Raw genomic sequence first — 23983 nt, forward strand, 5'->3', positions numbered from 1 at the left:
TAACTTCATAAAATATGATCTTTTCAAAAATTATTTCAAAAAACCATTGGATCATAGAACTGAAAGAGTCCTTAAGAGGAGATCATTTAGTCCAACTGCTGAGAAAGTCAGAGGCACTAATGGTCTAGAAAAGGTGGTCTTATGTAAACAGTAGATTGCAATATATACCAGACTCAATGTGGACACTTGATCAGCTTTAGGCCTGCTGAAACTCAATTCCTGAGCTTAATGTTTACCAGATTCAGCCTTTCTGGCAGCAAGAATTAAAGAACATGGTACCACTATGCTCACTCCTTTAAAAAAAAATTAGTTTAGCTTTTTTTTCAACCTGCATTTATTTAGTGTTTCCTCTGGTGTACTATGTGCTAAGTTCTGGAGTTACAAAGAAAGATTAAAATTAGTCCCTGTCTTCAAGAAACTCTGATTCGTAATGGGGAAATAACCTAAACAATAGTATACAAGTAAGCTATATAAAGGATTACTTGGAGATAATCACAGAGAGAAGGCATGGACTTAAAGGAGGACCAAGAAAGGTTTCTTGTGGAAAGTGGTATTTGAGCTGAGAACTGAAGGAAATCAGGTAGTAGAGACAAAGCAGAACATTTCAAACACTGGGGGCCAGAGTAAAGACACTGAGGCAAGAAATGGGTCTGGGGTCCAAGCTAAGAGGCTTCAGGCATTCCTGGGAAAGGGATATGACAGAAGCACCTTTGACATGAAGAGCTCAAGCTAATTTGTGTCTCTTTTGTATATTTTAATCCATAGGCTGTAGTTAGAAGAGAGAGCCCTGAACTTTCATTTTATATATATGAGAAAATTGAAGCTAAGAAGTTGTAGAACCCTGCCATAGAGAAGAGATAAAGTTAGTTAGAAGAATATTAACAGGCAGATAATCTAAGTCATAGAATAGTGTTTGTAGGCTTTCAGTCTCCCTTATATCTACTATTATGGTCATGATTCAGAACATTTGATTAAATAGATGTCGGCTAAATTTATTCAGTACATATTCTTCCTGCTTCTATGAAATCCACATCTTTAAGGTTTTGCTGCTATTCTTACTATCTTAAGACTGCAGGAACTGGGAAGATAGGCAAGCAGTTGAAAAGTATTCTGTTTTCCACACACACAGGATCTGTTCCATGAGAAAGGACTTGCACAGGAACATATATGGGGTAAGGATTCCAGGGACTTAACCTATGGAAGAATGTATAGAAAGCTACCTACCCACTTTTTTCTTGTTTTCTGTGCAGATTTGCCCTGTTTTCCCTTTGGAAAGTATGACCTTGAAAATGTCATTTAAGCCTTTGTAAGATTCAGTTTCCTAATAGGTAAAATGAAGTAGGTGATTACTGAGGAGTAACATATTATAGTAGATTGTTTTACTGAACCTACCATCAGAATGACCAAGTTCAAATCCCTTCTCAGGTACTTATGTAGGACTCTGGGCACATTCTTGAGTTTCAGGTTAGGGGTAGCTAAGTGGTGCAGTGAATAAAGCACCCACCCTGGAGCCAGGAGGACTTGAGTTCAGGTTTGACCTCAGACATTTGACACTTACTGTCTATATGACCTTGGGCAAGTCACCAAATCCTGATTCCCTAGCATCCAGGGTCATCTCTATCATCCTGATCCATATCTGGCTACTGGACCCAGATGGCTCTGGAGGAGAATGTAAGGCTGGTGACTTAGCACAGCAGCCCCTCACTCAAATCCAATTCATGTGTTTATCACACCACTACCTTCCTGACAAATATCTTTTGTAAAATGAGGGATTTCAACTGAATATCCTCTAAGGATCTCTTTCACCTCTAAATCTGTGATTCCAGAACTCACCTTTAATGCCCCTTCTAATTCCAAACCCTAAAATCCTAAGAAATGAGTGAACTAATATTATCTTGGTTACAGGTAAAAATTAGAAATTTAGATTTAAAGTTAACTTAGCCCCAAGGACTGAAAGAAAACTAAAATGGCTTCTCAAAAATTAATTAGAGGTTGGAAAAAAAAGGGACAAATTTAATCATTTTTGGTTTTTGCTTTCACTTTTCATTTTAAGCTACCAGAAACTTGTTAAAGCCCAATACCCTAACATTTTGTGTTGCCACTTAGGCATCTGAAACAAGCAGGGGGTATGTTTAGCTCATCAGGGGTTTTGAATCAAGTGAAATGTAGCTTCCAAATTTATTGTGTGATCTAAGATGGTCTAAGTTGGGGGTCAGACATTTGAAGGAAAAACAGATGCTTCAACAAATCTCAGAGTGGGGAGGAGGGGGAGCATGTTTGGAACGTTGCAATTTTCTTTTTGAGACAAAGACACTGGATACATTAACATATTTACATATTAACATTATCCTGACAATGAGACGCCTATTTGGACCTCACATCAGGCCAAACAATAGACTTGATCAAGTGCCAGACCTCTCAGTAGCTCAGATTTGGATGAGGGGAAACCAGAGTGGGAAAGGTTTTGGTTCAGTTTCTTCTAGCAAAATGAGATTAATAACACAAGATTCACCTTCCCATCTCTCCTGTGTCCTCTTCTACCTCTGGGGGGCTGGAACCAATTGGTTCCTTTTTCTCTTTGGTAGGCATGATTCTGCCCTTGGGAATACAGCAACCCTTGCTCAGTTACCATGGGAACCCTATTGGCATGGCAACAAGGCTGCCATGTGAGAGGCAGTAGCACTGTGAGCAGTGAAAAGGGGGGGTTTGGGAGAGGAGTAGAGAGGAGGAGGGAGCTGCCAACCAGCTGAGGAAAAAAGAAGAGGAGAGATGGCCAGCTGGTCCCTTATCTCTCTGGATGGCCCCTATGAGGAGCCCTGGTGAGTTCAATTCTGTAAAAATCTATCCCAGCTCTTTTCCCTAGCATGGAAGCAGCCTAGGGCAAGAATATAGACTAGTAGTTATTTGGGTCCCCCCCCCCATCCTGAACCACGGGAAGGGCCACAACAACAGTGGGAAAGCTTTGTTAAACTAGCAACAGAGGCTTGGGGCTCTGAATTAAAATGAACTGAGGAAAGGTGGGTGATTTTGAGATTAAGTTAAAATTCTCATCAAAACTAGATAACTTAATATTTTTTGGTTTTTTTGTCAGCAATAATCTATATTTTTTGAAACTAATGTCTAGGTCTCAGAATGAAATACCTTGACAAAAACTGATAAACACCTGAATAAAAAAGCAAATCGTTAAAGCAGGCTAGAATCAGGCTGAAGAAGTGACCAGAGATTTTGGGGAGAAAGCCAGTCAGGGAAGCTGATAAAGAAACATGAGTGATAAGCAAAGCAAGCAACGGCATCCTCCTTCATGTCTGCTAGCATCCTTAGAATTTATACACTGACTCAACTCCTCTGGGAGAAAAGAAGGGAAGGAAGCTTCCACTTCTTCTGGATCCAAAGTAATTGCCTTGTTATGCCTCATTTGGAAGGCTATGTTGGATTAGCTTTACAATATCATAGAATATTTGAACTACAAAAGAACTTATAGATCATGTTGACTTACAGCTGAGAAAAATGAGGTCTAGAAAGGTTGGTCTGTCCAATATCACACAGTAACAAAAAGGATACTTGAACCTCCTATCCCATACTCCCAGTTCACTAATTTTTGCATTCTACCATTGTTCCTTGGAGTTTACTCCAAGTTTTACTCTAGAACTAAATTTTGGAAGTATAGAACTCAGAGTAAGAGATTGTTTGCCAAGTCACAGGTTTCTTTATAATGTAGTTGGTTAAGGAGATACAGCATAATGATTTTAAAATTACTAGATTTGTTCTCCAAGGCCCTAGGCTTAAGCCTATCTCTGCTACTTAATATCTGTATGATTTGGGTGAAGTTACTGCTCTAGGCCTTAGGTTCCTCAGTTTTAAAATGATGGCATTGACCAGGCATTTATTTTATTTTATTTATGGCATTGGAATTAAGTGACTTGCCCACACAGCTGGGTAATTATTAAGTGTCTGAGGCAGGATTTCAACCCAGATCCTCCTGACTCCAGGACTGGTGCTCTATCCACTTCGACACCTAGCTGCCCCAGCCAGGTGATTTGTAAGGTCCTTTCCAGCTCTAAATCTATGACTCAAGGATGTGCCAAATATGAAAAAAATTCTAGATTCAAATATAAACATTCTAGGTTCTCAGTCAGAGAGTATACCTGACAGAATACAGTAAAAAGACATACTTTTTATGGAAATGTAATGTCACCTTAATGTAAGTGATGAAATCTGCTGAATGTAAAAAGGTGTGCTGGCTTTATGGAAAGAATTACTTTATTGATTTTCATAACAGCTTGTGTGTGTGTATATGAGTGTGTATGCCTGTCAGTTTGTAGGTATTAGTGTTATAGATTAGATCTATAATTTCTCTGGTTTAGGAAGCACCTTCTACCACTATAGGTAAGCATTTGCTCTGCAACTTGAAAGTCTTAGAGAATTGCCTAAGACACAGAGGTTAATTGACTCACCTAGGGTCACACAGTAAATATGTGTCAGAAGCAGGACTGGAGTTCTGTCCACTATCTGATGCTTCCTTTCCATTCTTATTATGTTCAGCTAGGTGGCTCAGGGGATAGAGCACTACTAGCCTTTAAGTCAGGAGGGCAGAAGTTCTAATTGGGTCTCAGACACCTGACACTAAATAACTTTATGACCTTGGGCAAGTCCATTAACCCTGATTGCCTCACATTCAGGTCATCTTCAGTCATCCTGATTCATATCTGGCCACTGGACACAGATGGCTCTGGAGGAGAAAGTGAGGTTGGTGACAGCACAGCACCTCCTCAAATCTAATTCATTTGCTTATCATGGCATCACTCCTCTGATGTCGGGGTCGTTGAGAATGAAGGCTAGTGTTTTGGTGCATGGTTTCAAATTGATTTCTGAAGTGAACAATGCGCAGCTTAATCAAAGTACATTAATTTTCCTATTTTAGTAGTCTCTCCAATATTTATCATTTTCCTCTTTTGTCTTCTTTGTCAATCAAATGGTGTGTGATAGAACCTCAAAATTGCTTTAATTTGTACTTCTCGATTTATTAATATTTTGGAGAATTTTTTCAGTATAGCTGTCAAAAATTCTTTATATCCTTTGACTATCAATTAGGAAATGACTTTTACTCTATTATATAAAATAATTGGGGGGAGCAGCTAGGTGACGCAGTGAATAGAGCACCAGTCTTGGAGTCAGGAGTACCTGAGTTCAAATCTTGCATCAAACACTTAATAACTACCTAGCTGTGTGGCCTTGGGCAAGCCACTTAACCCCATTGTCTTGCAAAAAACTAAAAAAAAAATTTAAACATATTTTCATATTAGTCATGTTGTTAAAAAAGAAACAGAACAAAGCATGATAAAGGGAATATAAAAAATGAAATAAGTGAAAATAATATATTTTGATTCTATTCAGATTCCATAGTACTTTTTCTACACGTGGATGACTTTCACCATTCAAAGTCTATTAGAATTGTCTTTGATCACTTTTGCTGAAAAGAGCAAAGGCCATCATAGTTGTTCATATCACAATGTTGCTGTTACTGTGTATATTGTTCTCCTAATGTTGATCACTTCACTCAGCATCAGTTCATGTAAATCTTTCCAGGTTTATCTGAAATCCACTTGCTCATTATTTCTTATAAAACAATAGTATTCCATTGCATTCACATACCTCAACATGTTAGCCATTCCCCAGTTATAGGCATCTCCTCAATTTCCAATTCTTTGTCACCACAAAAAGAGCTGCTATATACTTATATATATATATATATATATATATATATATGTATATATATATATGTAGATCTTTTTCTCTTTTTTTCATAATCTCTTTGGGATACAGACCTGGTAGTGATGTTGCTGGATCAAGGGGTAAGGCACAGTTTTATAACCCTTTGGGTATAGTTTCAATTGTTCTCTAGAATGGTTGAATGAGTTCACAACTCCACTAAGAGATCATTAGTGTCTCAGTTTCCCCACATTCCCTCCAATATTTTCCCTTTTCTGTCATATTAACCAATCTGATGGGTGTGAGGTACCATCTCAAAGTTGTTTTAATTTCAATTTTTCTAATTAACAGTGACTGAACATTTTTTCATATGATATAGATGACTAATTTCTTCATCTGAAAACTACCAATTTATATCCTCTATCAATTGAAGAATGACTTGTATTCTTATAAATTTGACTCAGGTCTCTAAATATTTTAGAAATGAGGCCTTTACCAGAAATATTGGTTGTTAAAATTGTTTCCCAGCTTTCTACTTTTCTTCTGTCTTGGTTGCATTGGTTTGTTTGGACGAAAGTTTTTTTTTTAATTTAATGCAATCAAAATTATCCATTTTGCATTTTATAATGTTCTCTATCACTTGTTTGGTCATAATTTCTTTTCATCTCCATATTTCTGACAGGTAAATGATTCCTCGCTTTTCTAATTTGCTTATAGTATCACCCTTTATGTCTAAATCATGTACCCATGTTGATCTTATCTTGGCATAGGGTATGAGATATTGGTCTCTGTCTAGTTTCTTCCTTACTATTTTCCAGTTTTTTCAGCAATTTTTGTCAAATTGTGAGTTGCTTATTCCAGAAGATGGAGTCTTTGTTTTTTTTCAAAAATTAGATTACTTTGTCTTGTAAAGTTAATCTATTCTGGGGAGGCTAGGTGACACAGTAGATAGAGCACCGGCCTTGGAGTCAGGAGTACCTGAGTTCAAATCTGGCCTCAGACACTTAATCATTACCTAGCTGTGTGGCCTTGGGCAAGCCACTTAACCCCATTGCCTTGAAAAAATCTTAAAAAAAAAAGTTAATCTATTCCACTGATCCTCCACTCTATTTCTTAGCCAGTACCAAACAGTTTTGATGATAGCCACATTATAATGTAGTTTTAGATCTAGTATAGCTAGGCCATCATCTTTGCATTTTTCCTCATTAATTTCTTGATAATCTTAAAATTTTGATCTTCCAGATAAATTTTGTTATTTTTTTCCTAGCTCTATAAAATAAGTTTTTGGTAGTTTGATTGGTATTACACTGAATAAATAGATTAATTTAAGTAGAATTATCACCTTTTATTATTTAGTTCAGCCTACATATTGAGCAAATGATATTTTTTCCAATTGTTTAGATCTGACTTTATTTGTGTGAAAAATATTTTGTAATTGTATTAATATGATTCCTGGATTTGTCTTGGAGGTTGACTTTCAAATACTTTATATTATCTTCAGCTATTTTAGATGAAATTTCTCTTTCTATCTCTTACTGCTAGTTTTTGTGGGTAATATATAGAAATATGGATGATTTATGTGAGTTTATTTTATATTCTGCAGCTTTGCTAAAGTAGTTGTTTCAAGTAGTTTTTCAATTGATTCTCTAGGATTCTCTAAATATACCATCATATCATCTGCAGAGAGTGATAATTTTGTTTTCTCATTACCTATTCTAATTCTTTCTATTTCTTTTTCTTCTTTTATTGCTAAGCTAATGTTTCTAGTGTAATATTGAATAACAGTGGTGGTAACTGGCATCCTTGCTTCACCCCTAATCTTACTGGGAATGCTTCTAGTTTAGCCCCATTATATATAATGCTTGCTAATGAAACTTCTTATTATTTTAAGGAAAACTCCATTTATTTCTATTATCTCCAGTGTATTAAAACTAGGAACAAGTACATTTTGTCAAAACATCTATGAGATAAGCATATGATTTCTTTTAGTTTTGATAATAATGTGGTCAATTATGCTGATGATTTTTTTAATATTGCACCATTCCTGATATTATATTATACTATTCCTGATAGTGCATTATTCTGATTATAAATTACTATATTCTCTTTTCTAATATTTTATTTAAAATTTATACATCAATATTCATTAGGGAAATGGGGCTATAATTTTCTTTCTTGTTTTTAGATCTTCCTGGTTTAAGTATTAGCATAATATTTGTATCATAAAAGAAATTTGATAGAACTCCTATTCTTCAAAATAGTTTTTTATAGTATTGAAATTAATTGTTCTTTAAATGTTTGCTAGAGTTCTTTTGTAAATCCTTCTGGCTCTGGAGTTTTTTCTTCAGGAATTCATAGATGACTTGTTCAATTTCCTTTTCTAAAATAGGATTATTTAAGTATTTTATTTCTTCTGTTAATCTGGGCAATTTATATTTTTGCAAATATTTATCTATTTCATTTAGACTGTCATATTTATTGACATACAGTTGGGAAAAATAATTTCACTTTATTGATTTAATTTCCTTTTCATTGGTGGTGAATTAACCCTTTTCATTTTTTGATACAGTAATTTATTTTTATTCTTTCTTTTTTAATATCAAATTAATCAAAGGTTCATCTTTTTTTGGTATTTTTTCATAAAATCAACCTTTAGCTTTGTTTTTTAGTTTAATAGTTTTTCAATTTTATTAATCTCTTCTTTGATTTTCAGAATTTCTAGTTTGGTATTTAATTGGGATTTTTAATTTGGTATTTTTCTAAGCTTTTTTAGTTGCATGTCCAATTCATTGCTCTCCTCTTTCTCTATTTTATTCATAGAAGCATTTAAAGATATTAAATTTCCCTTAAGAGCTGTTTTGACTTCATCCCATAAATGTTGGTATATTGTCTTTTTATTGTCATTCTCTTTGATGAAATTATTGATTGCATTTATAACTTGTCATTTATTCCACTCATTCTTTAAAATTAGGTTATTTAGTTTTCTTAAATTTTAGTCTATCTTTTCATGGCTCTTTATTACACACAATTTTTATTGTATATGATCTGAAAAGGACGCATTTAATATTTTTGTCTTTCTGCATTTGATTGCAAGTTTCTATGCCTAACTTAATACATGGTCAATTTCTGTAGGTGGCATTATTGATGAAAAAATTACTGTCCCCATTCAATTTTTTCCAGTGGCTGATATCTAACTTTTCTAAAATTTTATGCACATCATTAACTTCTTTCTCATTATTTTGTAGTTAGATTTATCTAATCCTAAGAGAGGGATGTTGAGGTCCCCTACAAGTATAGGTCTACTCTCAATTTCTTCCTGAAACTCATTTCCCTTCTTCTCTAAGAATGTGGATGTTATACCACTTGGTGCTATATGTTTAGTATTGATATTACTTCATTGTCTATGGTACCTTTTAGCAAGATGTAATTTCCTTCTTTATCTCTTTTAATTAGATTCATTTTTGCTTTTGTTTTAAGTCACAATTGCTACCCTTGCTTTTAACTTTAGCTGAAGCATAATATATCCTACTACAGTCTTTTACCTTTACTTTTTGTGTATTTTTCTACTTCAAATGTATTTCTTATCAATAATATATTGAAGGATTCTGGTTCTGGAACTCTCTTATGGGAGAGTTCATCCCATTCATATTCAGTTATGATTACTAACTCTATATTTCTTTCCATCTTATTTTTTCCCTTTATACTTTTTTCTTTCACTCTATCCTTCCTCACCAGTAGTTTTTTGTTTTAATTTTTAAAAATTTATTTATTTAAGGCAATAGGGTTAAGTGACTTGCCCAAGGTCACACAGCCAGGCAATTATTAAGTGTCTGAGGCCAGATATGAACTCAGGTCCTCCTGACTCCAGGGCCAGTGCTCTATCCACTTTGCCATCTCTCTGCCCCCCTTATCAGTGTTTTATTTCTGATTACCACCTCCATTATTCTTCCATTTTGATTCCCCTTTTTTTCTCTTACTTCTACCTCCTTTACACCCTCCCTTCTATCAGCCCCTACTTCCCTTTTCTTTCCCCTTTCCCTCCTTCTTCCCTATAAGATAAATTTCTAAATTCAACTGAGAGTGTAAAACCTCTCTGATGAGAGTAAAATTCAAGTAATACTCAGTCTCTCCCTTCTTTTCCTCTACTATGTTCCTTTGTACCTCTTCCTATTATATAATTTACTCTTTTCTGTTTCTCACTTTCTTCTTTTCCTAGTACAATCCTTTTTCAAATGTTTTAATTTTTTTAATATCATACTTTAAAATCAACTTATAACTTCAGCTTAATATCATAACTTCAAAAATCAACTTATAACAACAACTATGTATATTCCCTCTAATTGTCCTTAATGAGATATAATTCTCAAGAATTACAAGTAGGGTTGTAAACATATTTTAATTTTTTTAATCATATTAAATAGCATGTGTTTTATTCTTTCCTGTTTACCCTTTTTGCATATCTTGTATCTTATATCTGAAGATCAAATTTTCTGTTCAAATTTGTTCTTCCCATTAGGAAAGTTTGAAAATTGCTTTCTCTATTTCATTGAATGCCCATCTTTACCCCTGAAAGATTATGCTCAGTTATATTGGGTAGTTGATTCTTGGTTGTAATTCAAGCTTTTTTGCCTTCCTGAATATCATATTCCAGGTCTTCTGATTCTTTAATATTGAAACTTCTACATCCTGTTTAATTCTGGCTGTGTTGACTCATTATTTGAATTGTTTCTTTCTGGTTACCTACAGTATTTTCTCTTTGAGCTGATAATTCTGAAATTTGTCTACAATATTTCTTGGAATTTTCATTTGGGTATCTCTTTTGGAAAAGAAGGAAACCTGCTGGTTTCCCCATGCCCTGCTTGTTCCGGGCTGTGCTTCCCCTTCACCCAAGTGAGACAGTCCTTTCCTGAATTCCACCCGACATCTTAAGGTGAAAAATTGCTCCACTTTATCTTTTTTGTTGGTTCTTTCTCTCCAGAATCCATTTAGAGGTTTGATTTACCATTGTTTCTGAGGGAGACACGGAAGAACTCAAGGCAGTTTCCTGGCTTCTCTTAGCTCTGCCTTCTATAACTGAATCAATTCCTCATATATCTGTATCTTTCCTGGAGAAATTTGCTGCCTATACCCACTCTTCCACATACCCATCTTTGCCAATTCATTGAAAACTCAATTATTTTGATTTGCATTTTCCTTTCTTTTGTCTTTATTTTTTTTAGTTATTTGAAACATTCTATCAAATGGTCTGAGGAATGTAGGGCATTTGGCTTTCACAGAGTGTAAAAGGAGATTGTTAGTTTCAAAAAGTATGTGTAAATATATATAATATATATATGTGTGTACGTATACATATATGTATATATTATATTTTTATATATAACACATTATATTATATATTACATATAACACATATACATATGTATTATATATTATATACATTACAAAGACTGGGGTCTGCCTCTGGCTATTGTGCCTCCATACAGGTATGTAAGTGTAAGACCAAAAAAAAATGACCCTGGCTAATTACTGAGCTGAATGAAGTCCCCTCACCCAAAATTAAGTCTCTTTACTCAGGTGGAGGTCAAAAATTAGCTCCAACTAGTCAAGGATTTACCTGGAGTCATTATCCTCTACAAGTGTGCCAGCTTAACAAAGTCCAAACATATTACTATACACTCCCTTGTCCTTGTTATTATAGTGAGCAGGGCAGGAAAAACCTGTTAAAGAATAGTATGGGGTAGGCATATTGATTAGATTGTAACCCTGATGATTCAAATCTGTCTCAAAGTGGAGGAGAAAACCTTTCAAACTGCATATAAGACTAGACATTGTAATTAGGGGCCTTTCCTGCTAGGGGAAATGATACTTTTCTGCAGAAAAATTAATTAATTACTCTGGACTGCTTTTATAATTAAGAGTCATTTATGACAAATGGCTAGTAGCTTGCAATTCTTCTTTTGAAAGCTGTTCATAGCCTTTGTTTTTATTAAGGAATGACTTTTTGTATTATATATTATAGTTACTTGACTATATATATATATATATATATACATATATATATATATATAATATCAGACTCTTCTCTGAGATATTTGATTATAAAGATTTTTCCTAATCTATGTCCTTTTTATCCTTTTATCCTAAAAGCTTTATACTTTGCTCAAATTAAAATCAAGAAAGCCTTTCTGTTCACACCTACAAATGATCAGACTTCCTTTGAAATGTTCATACATATAAATAAGTACATTTTGAATGGGGTTCATCTCCAAACCCATTGCAAAACTCACCAGCTACTACTATTCAATGGAGTAATAAAATTATTTCTAAGAAATAATTGATTCTTGGATTAAAAAAAGATAAATAAATAAAATCAAAATCTGGTCCTGAGGACCTATAAAAAGCTGAGTTTGCCTGTTAGAATCAGCCCAAGGGTTAGCAGTTATGTGGAGGAGAAACCTTTGCCTTTGTGATATTTAGGCTCTGAGTTCATCCTACCAACTCCTTACTCAGAACTCAACTGGCTACATTGCTCCTCAGGGTTCTAGAGATCTCCTTGACAGATTGGAGATAGTTGTCTAGGACTATTTTTCCTTCTTTAATCTTTGTTGTTTTTCCCCAATATAATTTTCCAGTGTCATATAATTAGATGATTCCTCTACAATATCAATTAACTAATTAACACCATTTAGCTTTTACAAAGATATTTTCTAAGAAAGTTTAGTACAAACTGAAGTACAACCAGTTCTGTAATTGGTGACCCACTCTCTTCCACCATCTCATTTCCAGGAGAAGTGGTGATTATTAATCATTCCTGTTACCATATTTACTTCTGGGCCTGGCACCAGATAGGGGAGCAGTTATTTCCTTACTAGAAGGGTTCTTGACTCAGTTACCCCATTAATTTACTCATGGACTGGGTCAAGAAGGTTGTTCTTCAAAGGTATCTCATCATTTCACTCAACTGCTGTGGCTACTGGAAGACTTGTTGACCCTCTGTTGATTCTTCTGATTTTTTTTAAGCTTGGGTTGGGCAGCTGGGTGGCATAATGGATAGAGTGGATAGAGCGCTGTCCCTGGAGTCAGGAGGACCTGAGTTCAAATCAGACTTAGGCACTTACTACTTACTTTAGCTGTGTGACCTAAGCAAGTCACTTAACCCCAATGCCTAACAAATAAAACATATAAGGTTACAATCTGGTCTTCTGTCTCTAATATTCATTCACCTAAGATCAAGAAAGAATGCAAAATCAATTATTAAACATTTATTAAGCAACTCTGATAAGTGCTGAAAAAAGAAAGAAACCGAGGTGGCACCATGCATTCATGTCTATATGGTTCCTGGGATGGGAGATCAGACAGCTGTTAGTATCAGGCTACTATTGTCACTGCTATTACCTCTCCCCCTCCCCAGATGCTTAAAGCATTTCTTCCTCCCCTCTTGAAAGCTAACTGAAAGGAAAACAATCCTTCCCTTTGCTTGTTTGTTTTTTTAAACTATGCAGTCAGTTCAGATACTCAGTTAAAAAAAAACTTTTTATCAAGATCTAGTAAATTAACAAAAAGAAGTCAGAGGATACCTATGTTTGCTCTCAGTCTGGGGAGGATGGACTTCTCCATCATGTATTTGTGGAAGTAGACTCACCCAGCTTCCAGGTGGATGTGCAGAAAAAGAGAATATTACATAAGCTCCTAAGACCTGGGCTCTTCATTGGTTAATCCCTTCTTTACCTATACCAGAATTGATGAGAAAGGATCTTCTCTACTATCTCACCCTCAATAGTATTGGTGTGTTGGTGGAGTTATTCACATCATAGGAGACATTACATCCCATAAAGAGCAGTCACACACTCTCCAGAGACAGATATAGAGAAGCAGATTTAAGTGGCTTTTAAGGAGCAGAACATTTGACAACAAAGAAAACTGACCATGGACTTGAAAGAGAATTAGCTATGGCCATTGAAAGTGGAGCTGCAGGGGCAGTTAGGTGGCACAGTGATAGAGCACCAACCCTGGAGTCAGGAGGACCTAAGTTCAAATCCAGCCTTAGACACTTAATAATTACCTAGCTGTGTGACCTTGAGCATTGCATTGCAAAAGACAAACAAAAAAAGAAAGCTGAGTTGCAGAGAGGTGTGAACTATGGAAACTTAGCTGGGCAAACTTCTTATCAGAGACTTCAGGACAAGAGAAAGGATATTGAAATTCCACAATACCAGAAGCCTAGATTACCTTGGTCCCATAAGTTCCTAATACATATATCTAATCAATATTTGAATCCGTCATTGGAATAGCAATATGTTCCAACTCTTCCCACCGATGCTTGTTTATTTTGCAAGGAAACGCACCCCTGGTTTTTGGGGAAAATGTTTTTGGGTATTTTTCGCATTGTACTATCTTCATAAATGTTATTGCTTTGAGATAATTATGTCTAGTTACTAACTAGTAAAAAGAGGCATGCCAGATTTTATTAGCAGTGTATGAGTTCCCTGTGAATCTGGGAGGAGTAGTTGACTCCTGGGGGCCCACCTATAGGGTGCAAATGCAAATTGAATGAATATGACCCCCAAATGGTACTATACCTCTTTGTAGGAGGCAAAATTAAAAGATTGGATTTTTAGATATTTCTAAGACTTCCATCTTCTGTTCTTGGTTGTATTCTTTGATTTTTTTCACTGCTATTTCTAAAACAATTCTTGTATCATATCTTCATATCATATCATATCCCTCACATGTTTCTGAGATCCAATTAATTTCTCATCACTAATGGTTTCCATTCTCCCAGTTCTCAGAAACACCAACAAAATAACAGTAGCAAAACAGCTGCAACAACAATAACAACAGCCCATCTCTATGTAAATTTGCAATTTACAAAGCTCTTACATTACTATCTGTGAAATGTAGTACAAAGAGTCCTTGGCAAGGGTTTTTTTACTTTTCTCATATAGCTATGGGTTCTTTCTCAGCATAATGTTTTAAAAATGCATAAATAAGATATATAAGATTACAAAAGATAATTATTCTGGTGTGTATTTCATAAAATATCAAAATATTTTTAGAAAACAAGATTTTAGACTCCAGGTTAGGAATTTCTAAAAAGACCGAGGATCACGTTCTGGTTTTAATGTTAGTAGTGTAATCCTGGGCAAGTCACTCTAATCTCTTTCATTGCTTACATCTCAAGATTGCTGTGAAGAAATTTCAGCAGGGCTCAAAACTAAACAATAACAGAAAGGAATTTTTGTGCGTATACAACACCCACAGCTGGCTACATAAAGAGTACCTTAACTTGAAAGGGAGACATTCAGGAGTAAATTAATATAAAGACCCTGTTCAGGAGATTATGGTGAAGAATGAGGAGCTAACTCCAGAGCAGTGAAAGATGTCAAGTGCTAAATTCTACAACATCTAAATTCAGAGCCCAGAGGGAAAAAAAATCTTGCTCTCCCTGACCAAGTTATGGCTCTATTCAAGATTTTTAATTTTTCGTGCAGAAAGGCTGCAATAATCCAGGATGTCTTACTTTTTTTTGTTGAGGTGTTTTTTGCAAGGCAATGGGGTTAAGTGACTAGCCAAAGATCACACATATAGGTAATTATTAAGTATCTGAGGACGGATTTGAACTCAGGTTCTCCTGACTTCAGGGCCAGGTGCTCTCTCCACTGCACTGCCTAGTTGTCACCCAGGATGTTTTTCTTAAAGTGAATGAGGAGAACAGCTATAGTTCAAATGCTCCATTGTCAATGTCTTCTGAACCTAGGAGCTCATGGAAAGAATGGCTTTTTTCAGATTATTATATCATAAAAATGAAAACTAATGTTAAATTGTCTCCTTTTCATTTCTGACTCATAAAATCTATTTTAAATGAGTACCCAAAAGGGCTAAAATAAAAGGTAAGGGATTTGGAAAAAAATATTCAGCAGTTTCATTGATAAATGATAAGTGAACTGACCATTCCACCAAAAAAACAAAAACAAACCCCAAAACAAAAAAAACCATAACCAAGAAATGGACTTAACTCTAAATAAGTGGCATGTGCTCCCTCCTCCACTTATCTACCTCTATTCGTTTAAAAGCTTTGATCCAATTTCTCTAGAGACAATCTAGAATGTTGGTTGGTTGTAAGTGGGATTAACAAGACATGGCAATTACTTCTTGCCAATAACCATTCTATGAATCCATCCATGCAGGACAGTACAGGTTAACAAATCATAGATACTACCTTCTAACCTCTTGATTCTCCTATATTTATTTCCTATAACCTATTCCTACAAACCCACCTCAATAACACATAATGATAACCTACTTGATTTTTCCATTAACCCCAACTGCTTAACTTCCATGCTTAAGAACACTAAAACACACCTGTATCAGTTCATAATCTGTTAGCATTCCAATTCTCTATGCCTTGCATTCCTAAACCTGTTCTTCATCTTTGCTATGACTCCCATTCCCTCCACCCTTTAATTCTTTGTCCAGTCAAATTCCTGCACAGACTATATTCTCTTTACTCCTTTTGACCCCTTGGTGAATCATTTCAATTCTGCAGTTCTCTTCTTTAGATTACCTTGTGCCCTTATCCTATTGCTGATTGTGCCCTTACAAGCCTCAGACTTGGATTACTACTACCTTTTATTCCACTCACATTTTGTTAAATGAGGCTGGAGAAAAATCACTAAACTGCATACTGGATCCTCCACAAATTTATATTACATGATGTCAACTGGACCTTCACTACGGCAAAACAATTATATCTTTTTATTCAATTCACTAACCCATTCAACACAGTGTATTTTATAAAAGTTTTCATCCCTTCTCAAGCTCCCCATTCAACTGGGAATTTTGCCTCATAATTTTTTATTAATATTTTATTAGTTTTCTGATTATATGCAATAGTAGTTTCTACCTATCAGTAGTTTCTACCTGTCCTCAAAATTTTTGGGGTTTTTTCCCATTTTCTTTTTCTTTTCTTTTTTAATTTATTTTTATTAAAGATATTATTTGAGTTTTACAATTTTCCCCCCAATCTTGCTTCCCCCCGCCACAGAAAGCACTCTGTCAGTCTTTACTTTGTTTCCATGTTGTACCTTGATCCAAATTGGGTGTGATGAGAGAGAAATCATATCCTTAAAGAAGAGAAGTCTAAGAGGTAACAAGATCAGACAATATCTGTTTTTTTCCTAAGTTAAAGGGAATAGTCCTTGCACTTTGTTCAAACTCCACATCTCCTTATCTGGATACAGATGGCACTCTCCTTTGCAGACAGCCCAAAATTGTTCCCAATTGTTGCACTGATGGAATGAGCAAGTCCTTCAAGGTTGAACATCACTCCCATGTTGCTGTTAGGGTGTACAGTGTTTTTCTGGTTCTGCTCGTCTCACTCAGCATCACTTCATGCAAATTCCTCCAGGCTTCCCTGAAATCCCATCCCTCCTGATTTCTAACAGAACAATAGTGTTCCATGACATACATATACCACAGTTTGCTAAGCCATTCCCCAATTGAAGGACATTCACTTGATTTCCAATTCTTTAACACCACAAACAGGGCTGCTATAAATATTTTTGTACAAGTAATGTTTTTACCCTTTTTTATCATCTCTTCAGGGTATGGACCCAGTAGTGGTATTGCTGGGTCAAAGGGTGTGCACATTTTTGTTGCCTTTTGGGCATAGTTCCAAATAGCTATCCAGAAAGGTTGGATGAGTTCACAGCTCTACCAACAGTATAATAGCATCCCAGATTTCCCACAACCCTTCCAACAATGATCATTATCCTTTCTGGTCATATTGGCCAATCTGAGAGGTGTGAGGTGGTACCTCAGAGAAGCTTTAATTTGCATTTCTCTAATTAATGATTTAGAGCATTTTTTCATATGGCTATGGATTACTTTGATCTCTTCATCTGTAAATTGCCTTTGCATATCCTTTGACCATTTGTCAATTGGGGAATGGCTTTTTGTTTAAAAAATATGACTCAGTTCTCTGTATATTTTAGAAATGAGTCCCTTGTCAGAATCATTAGTTGTAAAGATTGTTTCCCAATTTACTACATTTCTTTTAATCTTGGTTACATTGGTTTTATCTGTGCAAAAGCTTTTTAATTTAATGTAATCGAAATCATCTAATTGGTTTTTGGTGATGTTCTGCAACTCTTCCTTTGTCATAAACTGCTCCCCTTTCCATAGATCTGACAGGTAGACTAGTCCTTGATCTTCTAATTTGCTTATAGTATTGTTTTTTTATGTCTAAGTCCTGTAACCATTTGGATCTTATTTTAGTAAAGGGTGTGAGCTGTTGGTCTAATCTAAGTTTCTTCCATACTAACTTCCAATTATCCCAGCAATTTTTATCAAAGAGGGAGTTTTTATCCTAATGGCCAGACTCTTTGGGTTTATCAAACAGCAGATTACTATAATCATCTCCTGTTTTTACACCTAGTCTATTCCACTGGTCCACCACTCTATTTCTTAGCCAATACCAAACAATTTTGATGACTAATGTTTTATAATATAATTTTAGATCAGGTAGGGCTAATCCATCTTCTTTTGCACTTTTTTTTCATTAAGCTCCTGGCAATTCTTGACTTTTTATTTCTCCATATGAATTTACTTACAATTTTTTCTAACTCGTTAAAGTAATTTTTTGGAATTTTGATTGGTAGGGCGCTAAACAGATAGTTTAGTTTTGGTAGAATTGTCATTTTTATTATATTAGCTCTACCTATCCATGAGCAGTTGATATTTGCCCAGTTATTTAAATCTGATTTAATTTGTGTGAGAAGTGTTTTATAATTGTTTTCAAAAAGATTCTGAGTCTGTCTTGGCAAATAGACTCCAAAATATTTTATATTGTCTGAGGTTACTTTGAATGGGATTTCTCTTTCTAGCTCTTCCTGCTGTATCTTGCTACACATATATAGAAAAGTTGAGGATTTATGAGGGTTTATTTTATAACCTGAAACTTTGCTAAAATTGTTCATTGTTTCCAGTAGTTTTTTGGATGATTTCTTGGGATTCTCTAGGTAGACCATCATGTCATCTGCAAAGAGTGAGAGTTTTGTCTCTTCCTTCCCAATTCTAATTCCTTCAATTTCTTTTTCTTCTCTAATTGCTGATGCTAACATTTCTAATACAGTATTGAATAGTAGTGGTGATAATGGGCACCCTTGTTTGACCCCTGATCTTATTGGGAATGGCTCTAGCCTCTCCCCATTGAATATAATGCTTGTTGATGGTTTCAGATAGAAACTGCTAATTATTTTAGGGAACAGTCCATTTATTCCTACACTCTCTAGTGTTTTTAATAGGAATGGATGCTGTATTTTGTCAAAAGCTTTTTCAGCATCTATTGCTATGATCATATGATTTCTGACAGGTTTGTTTGTTGATATAATTGAGTATACTAACAGTTTTCCTAATATTGAACCATCCCTGCATTCCTGGAATAAATCCTACTTGATCATAATGTATTATCCTAGTGATGACTTGTTGTAGTCGTTTTGCTAAGATTTTATTTAGGATTTTTGCATCTATATTCATCAGGGAAATAGGTCTATAATTTTCTTTCTCTGTTTTAACTCTTCCTGGTTTAGGTAACAGTACCATATTGGTTTCATAGAAAGAGTTAGGCAGAGTTCCATCTTTCCCTATTTTTCCAAAGAGTTTATATAGGATTGGAACCAATTGTTCCTTAAATGTTTGGTAGAAGGAGATGGGCTAGTTCTTGCGTTTGCAACAGCCATTGGCTGGGGACCTTATGGCTGGGGCTTAAAGCCAAGAGTGAGTGATTATGTACAAGCCCTAGCTGACTGGCGCATTCGCAGCACTGCTGAGCTGAGCAGAGCAGTGAAGAGTAGACCTAGGCAGGGGAAGGAGATTACCATGAGGGAGCCATGGAGAATGAATTCAAGTATGAGGATTATAAGAAAACTGCAGATTGGCTGTTATCCCGTACTAAACATCAACCGGAAATTGCAGTGATCTGTGGTTCTGGATTGGGAGCCTTGGCAGAGAGATTGAACCAACCCCAGGTGTTTGATTACAGTGACATACCCAACTTCCCTCAAAGCACAATGCCAGGACATGCAGGGCGACTGGTGTTTGGATATTTAAATGACAAATGCTGTATGATGATGCAGGGCCGATTCCACTCATATGAAGGTTACCCTCTCTGGAAGGTAGCATTCCCTGTGAGGGTTTTCCGACTAATGAACATACACACCTTAATTGTCACCAATGCTGCTGGTGGGCTGAACCCTGATTATGAAGTTGGGGATGTTATGCTGATCCGAGATCATATCTTCTTGGCAGGCCTCAGTGGCAATAATCCACTCAGAGGGCCCAATGATGAAAGGTTTGGAGAAAGGTTTCCTCCTATGTCTGATGCCTATGACCGGGTTCTGAGACAGGATGCCCATTTCATATGGAGGCAGATGGACCAGGAATGACCACTGCAGGAAGGAACCTATGTTATGGTGGGAGGGCCTAACTTTGAAACCATTGCAGAATGTTGGTTTCTGCAGAGACTAGGAGCTGATGCTGTTGGCATGAGCACAGTGCCAGAGGTGATTGTGGCCAGGCATTGTGGCCTTCGAGTTTTTGGATTTTCCCTTATCACAAACAAATCAGTATTGGACTATGAAAGCCGGGAGAAAGCCAAGAGAAAGCCAATCATGAAGAGGTACTGCTGGCTGGGCACCTTGCTGCTGAGAAGTTGGAGCAACTTGTCTGTCTTCTTGTGGAAAGCATGCAGCCACCATCTAAGAACACTTTTTGATCCACAGGCCACCTGGCTTCTTTTTCCTGCTGTCCGCTTTGAATTCCATTCAGTGGCCAACTTTGCCTTCTTACTTGAGCCATTTAGTTTTCTGCCCTGAGGTTGTGGTAGACAAATAGGAAATACTAGAGAATATCTACTTATCCTTTCATCTCCTTCCTAATGGTACCAAATTCTCTTTTACTCTATTGATTCCTTCCTTGCCATGGAAAGCTGATCATTCCACTACAGCTTCTACCTACAGTCAATATCCTTCATGCATTTTGCGCTAAGACTGCTGCTAATATTTTGAAGATTACTGATACATTCCCTGAAGTCTCTGCCATCCTTCAACTGGCCTTTGTGGTCCAGACCAGTATGTGTTACAAACTTAGTACTATGTGGGAATAAAAAGACAGACAGAAATGTTTCTGCCTTCCTGTGCTGAGCACTTGGCTTGGTGGAGTACAGTTTAGGCTGTGAGAATACATATAATATGTATGATGATCTCACAAAATGTGTACAGGCTACTTAGATAAATAAGGAATGAATATTTCACTAGGTATATATCTCAGTAAATTGTGTGCAGGACCTTACAACAGCAAAGTCAGGGAGCAATGTTTAATTTAACTTAGGCTGTTTTAATTCAGTTCAATTAAACATACATTTAAGTGCCACTGTGTGCAAGGAACTATTTGGTGTTGTCAGAGAGATAAATAAAAGATAAGTTCCTACTATCAAAGAGCATTTGGTGTGGTAAGGACATAAGCGATATAAGTGTACCCCAATAGAATATACAACAACATTTTAGAGCTAGGAAAGAATTTGGAGTTCACTAAATCTAATCCCTCATTTTACAAATGAAGAAACAGAAGGAGGATTTCAAAGTCACATAGTCAGTTAGCATTCCAGCTATAGGAACTTTCAAGAACATTGAACAGAGAGGTGGGAAAAATTCAAGGCCTAGTGAATTACCCCTTTATCAGGGTTCCTTAAGGAGGATTATTTGGATAAGGCTAAAAATCTTAAATGTCTGACTGAGGAATCTGGGTTTTAATCCAGAAAAAAATGAGATTATTAAATTTTCAGCAAGGGAGAGATATGAGTAATGTGCCTATACGTTAAGAAACTGACTAGTAGCTCTCTAAATTAGGATGGAGAAACAAGTTTAGAGATGAGTTTAAAAACCTAGACAGTGAACTTATTGGTGACAGTATTGATCATTCAGGAGATGTCAGAAATAGAATTCATAAGACATAGCAATTTACTTGGGAGGTTGGAGAGTCAAATGATCCCAAGATTCCAGTTTTAGGAAAGTGAAATATGATGGTGCTATTAAGAAATAATTAGGAAGATGGTGAATTTTATGGGGAAAAAAGGAATGAGTTGAGTTTGATTTGGTCTGTGATGTCTAGTTGGAGCTGTGCAGTAAACAAATATTGTATCTTAGAACAGGAGATTTGTGAATTATTGGCATAGGGGCTGGTTCTGGGAGTAGATAAATCCAAGAAAGGAAGGTGCAGAGGATAGATCAAGGGAGAGTTTTTGCATTTAAGGGGTGATAGGAGAATGAAGCCCCTGTAACCAAAGAGTAAAGAGGATGTCAAGCCAGATTTTGCATAAAAGGCAAGGGAAGAGGACAGAAAAGTTCACTGGGTTTGGCAATTAGGAAGTCGTTGGTAACTTCAGAGAACAGTTTGACAAGACTGATATGAGTAGCAGTCATTAGATCATGGGGTTTTTGATAAGCTAGTGGTCAGGAAGCAGAGAAACATTTCACTTCAGAGTTAATTCAACTTAGAGTTCTCCAATATGTATGACATTGTGGCTATAGCTGAAACAAAGTAAGTAGTTGGGGTTTTTTTTGTTTCCCAGATCGCCAAAATGTTCAACCAGGGCAAAGTTGTAAAACTAGTCTGGCACACTTCTACTTTCCTGAAGGATTTTCCCCTACTGATGAACCTTACCCCCCAGGGCAACTAGTACTCTCATGCTTACTTATGACAAGCCAGAAGTGCTATTCAGGTGCTTCTGTTTCCTAGCCAAAGCCTCTCATCCCTTTCTATAAAAGCATATTTTTCCAGTTAGATATTAAAAGAAGGAAATGGTTTTTATTTTGATATCAGGATGTCTCTGGCTTTCTTGCTTAATTTTACCCAGCCTTTGTTATGTCAGTTTTCACCACCACCACTCAAACAGTTGCTTTATACAATTTGCCATTCACGTTTGCCTTTTCTCTTTGCCAGGACAGAAATTCTGATTTGGGATCGTTTTTTCTGCATTTCTCTTTTCTAGTTAAAGCACCCAACTATAATTTCTTTATATTAATAGGATAAAAGACAACATTAGAGTATCTGTTAAAGAGTGAAATTAAAACAAGACAGGCTCATTACTCTCTTTTGTATCTCTTAATATCATGACTTAGGTCTTTGATAGAACTAAAAAAATTGGAACCCTGCTAAAGGACCCAAGAATATCTAAGTGACTTTCAGGACCAAACAAGGCTTAATTATCAGCAAGTGTGCAGAAAGTGATAGTATGCTGTAAGAGTTGCACTGGAAGTGTGTTGAGCTCTTTATGGGACAAAGTGGCTACTTAATTTACCTGTCACTGAAAAGAAATTGATTCATTTTGTGGTGTCCCAACAAGAAGGTAGAATAAAAATTAGCCCAGGCCTTTACTCTCACTATTCTCTGTACCCTTTCATCTCTTGAAGACTTAACAACTTTTCTAAAATTATCCTCTTTCAGGAAGCTTGACTTAAAATTCTCCAATAAGAAATTACTTTTCTTTCCTTGGGTCTTGAATAGCCCTTTTGTACTTATCTTAATTTTTTATGTATTCTATTTTGCACTGGAGTTCTGGATATTGATTCATCACATTGTCAATTTCTATATTTTATATCTCCCAAATAATTGTAAGCTCTATGAGAATAACTATGCCTTAACTGTATTTTTATCTTCTTAATCACCTAATTTAATAAATACTTAATAAATGGTCAAAAAAAATGTTTGGTAGAATTCACTTGTGAATCCATCAGACCCTGGAGATTTTTTTTTTTTTAGGGAGTTCAATAATGGCTTGTTGAATTTCTTTTTCTGAGATAAGGTTGTTTAGGTATTTAATCTCTTCTTCATTTAACCTGGGCAATTTATAATTTTGTAAATATTCATCCATTTCACTTAGATTATCAAATTTATTGGCATACGGTTGGGCAAAATAATTTCGAATTATTACTTTAATTTCCCCCTCATTGGTGGTGAGTTCACCTTTTTCGTTTATGATACTAGCAATTTGGTTTTCTTCTTTCTTTTTTTTAATCAAATTGACCAGAGGTTTATCAATTTTATTGGTTTTTTCATAATACCAACTTTTGGTTTTATTTATTAATTCAATAGTTTTTTCTTTCAATTTTATTAATTTCTCCTTTAATTTTTAGAATTTCTGATTTGGTATTAAATTGGGGATTTTTGATTTGTTCTTTCTCTAATTTTTTAGTTGCATGTTTAGTTCATTAATTTC

The 23983-nt window shown here is 35.7% G+C and overlaps 1 protein-coding gene and 1 pseudogene across 2 annotated transcripts in view; both read left to right on the forward strand.

The window, feature by feature from the left end:
• The first annotated feature begins 2716 nt into the window (after positions 1-2716).
• FEZ1 (fasciculation and elongation protein zeta 1) overlaps positions 2717-23983 on the forward strand; it is an 87235-nt gene continuing 65968 nt past the window's right edge. Inside the window, exon 1 of one of the 2 annotated variants that reach the window (XM_074216403.1) lies at positions 2717-2819. In XM_074216403.1, coding sequence (XP_074072504.1) covers positions 2798-2819 — 22 coding nt within the window. In that variant the 5' untranslated portion in view covers positions 2717-2797. Of the gene's footprint in view, positions 2820-22283; positions 22306-23983 lie in introns of those variants that run through there. The other variant, XM_074216404.1, reaches the window with a different exon arrangement.
• Positions 19560-20702, forward strand: LOC141487825 (purine nucleoside phosphorylase pseudogene; annotated as a pseudogene).

Source organism: Macrotis lagotis, chromosome 1 (assembly GCF_037893015.1).
Source record: "Macrotis lagotis isolate mMagLag1 chromosome 1, bilby.v1.9.chrom.fasta, whole genome shotgun sequence".
In the NCBI taxonomy this organism is placed as follows: domain Eukaryota; kingdom Metazoa; phylum Chordata; class Mammalia; order Peramelemorphia; family Peramelidae; genus Macrotis; species Macrotis lagotis.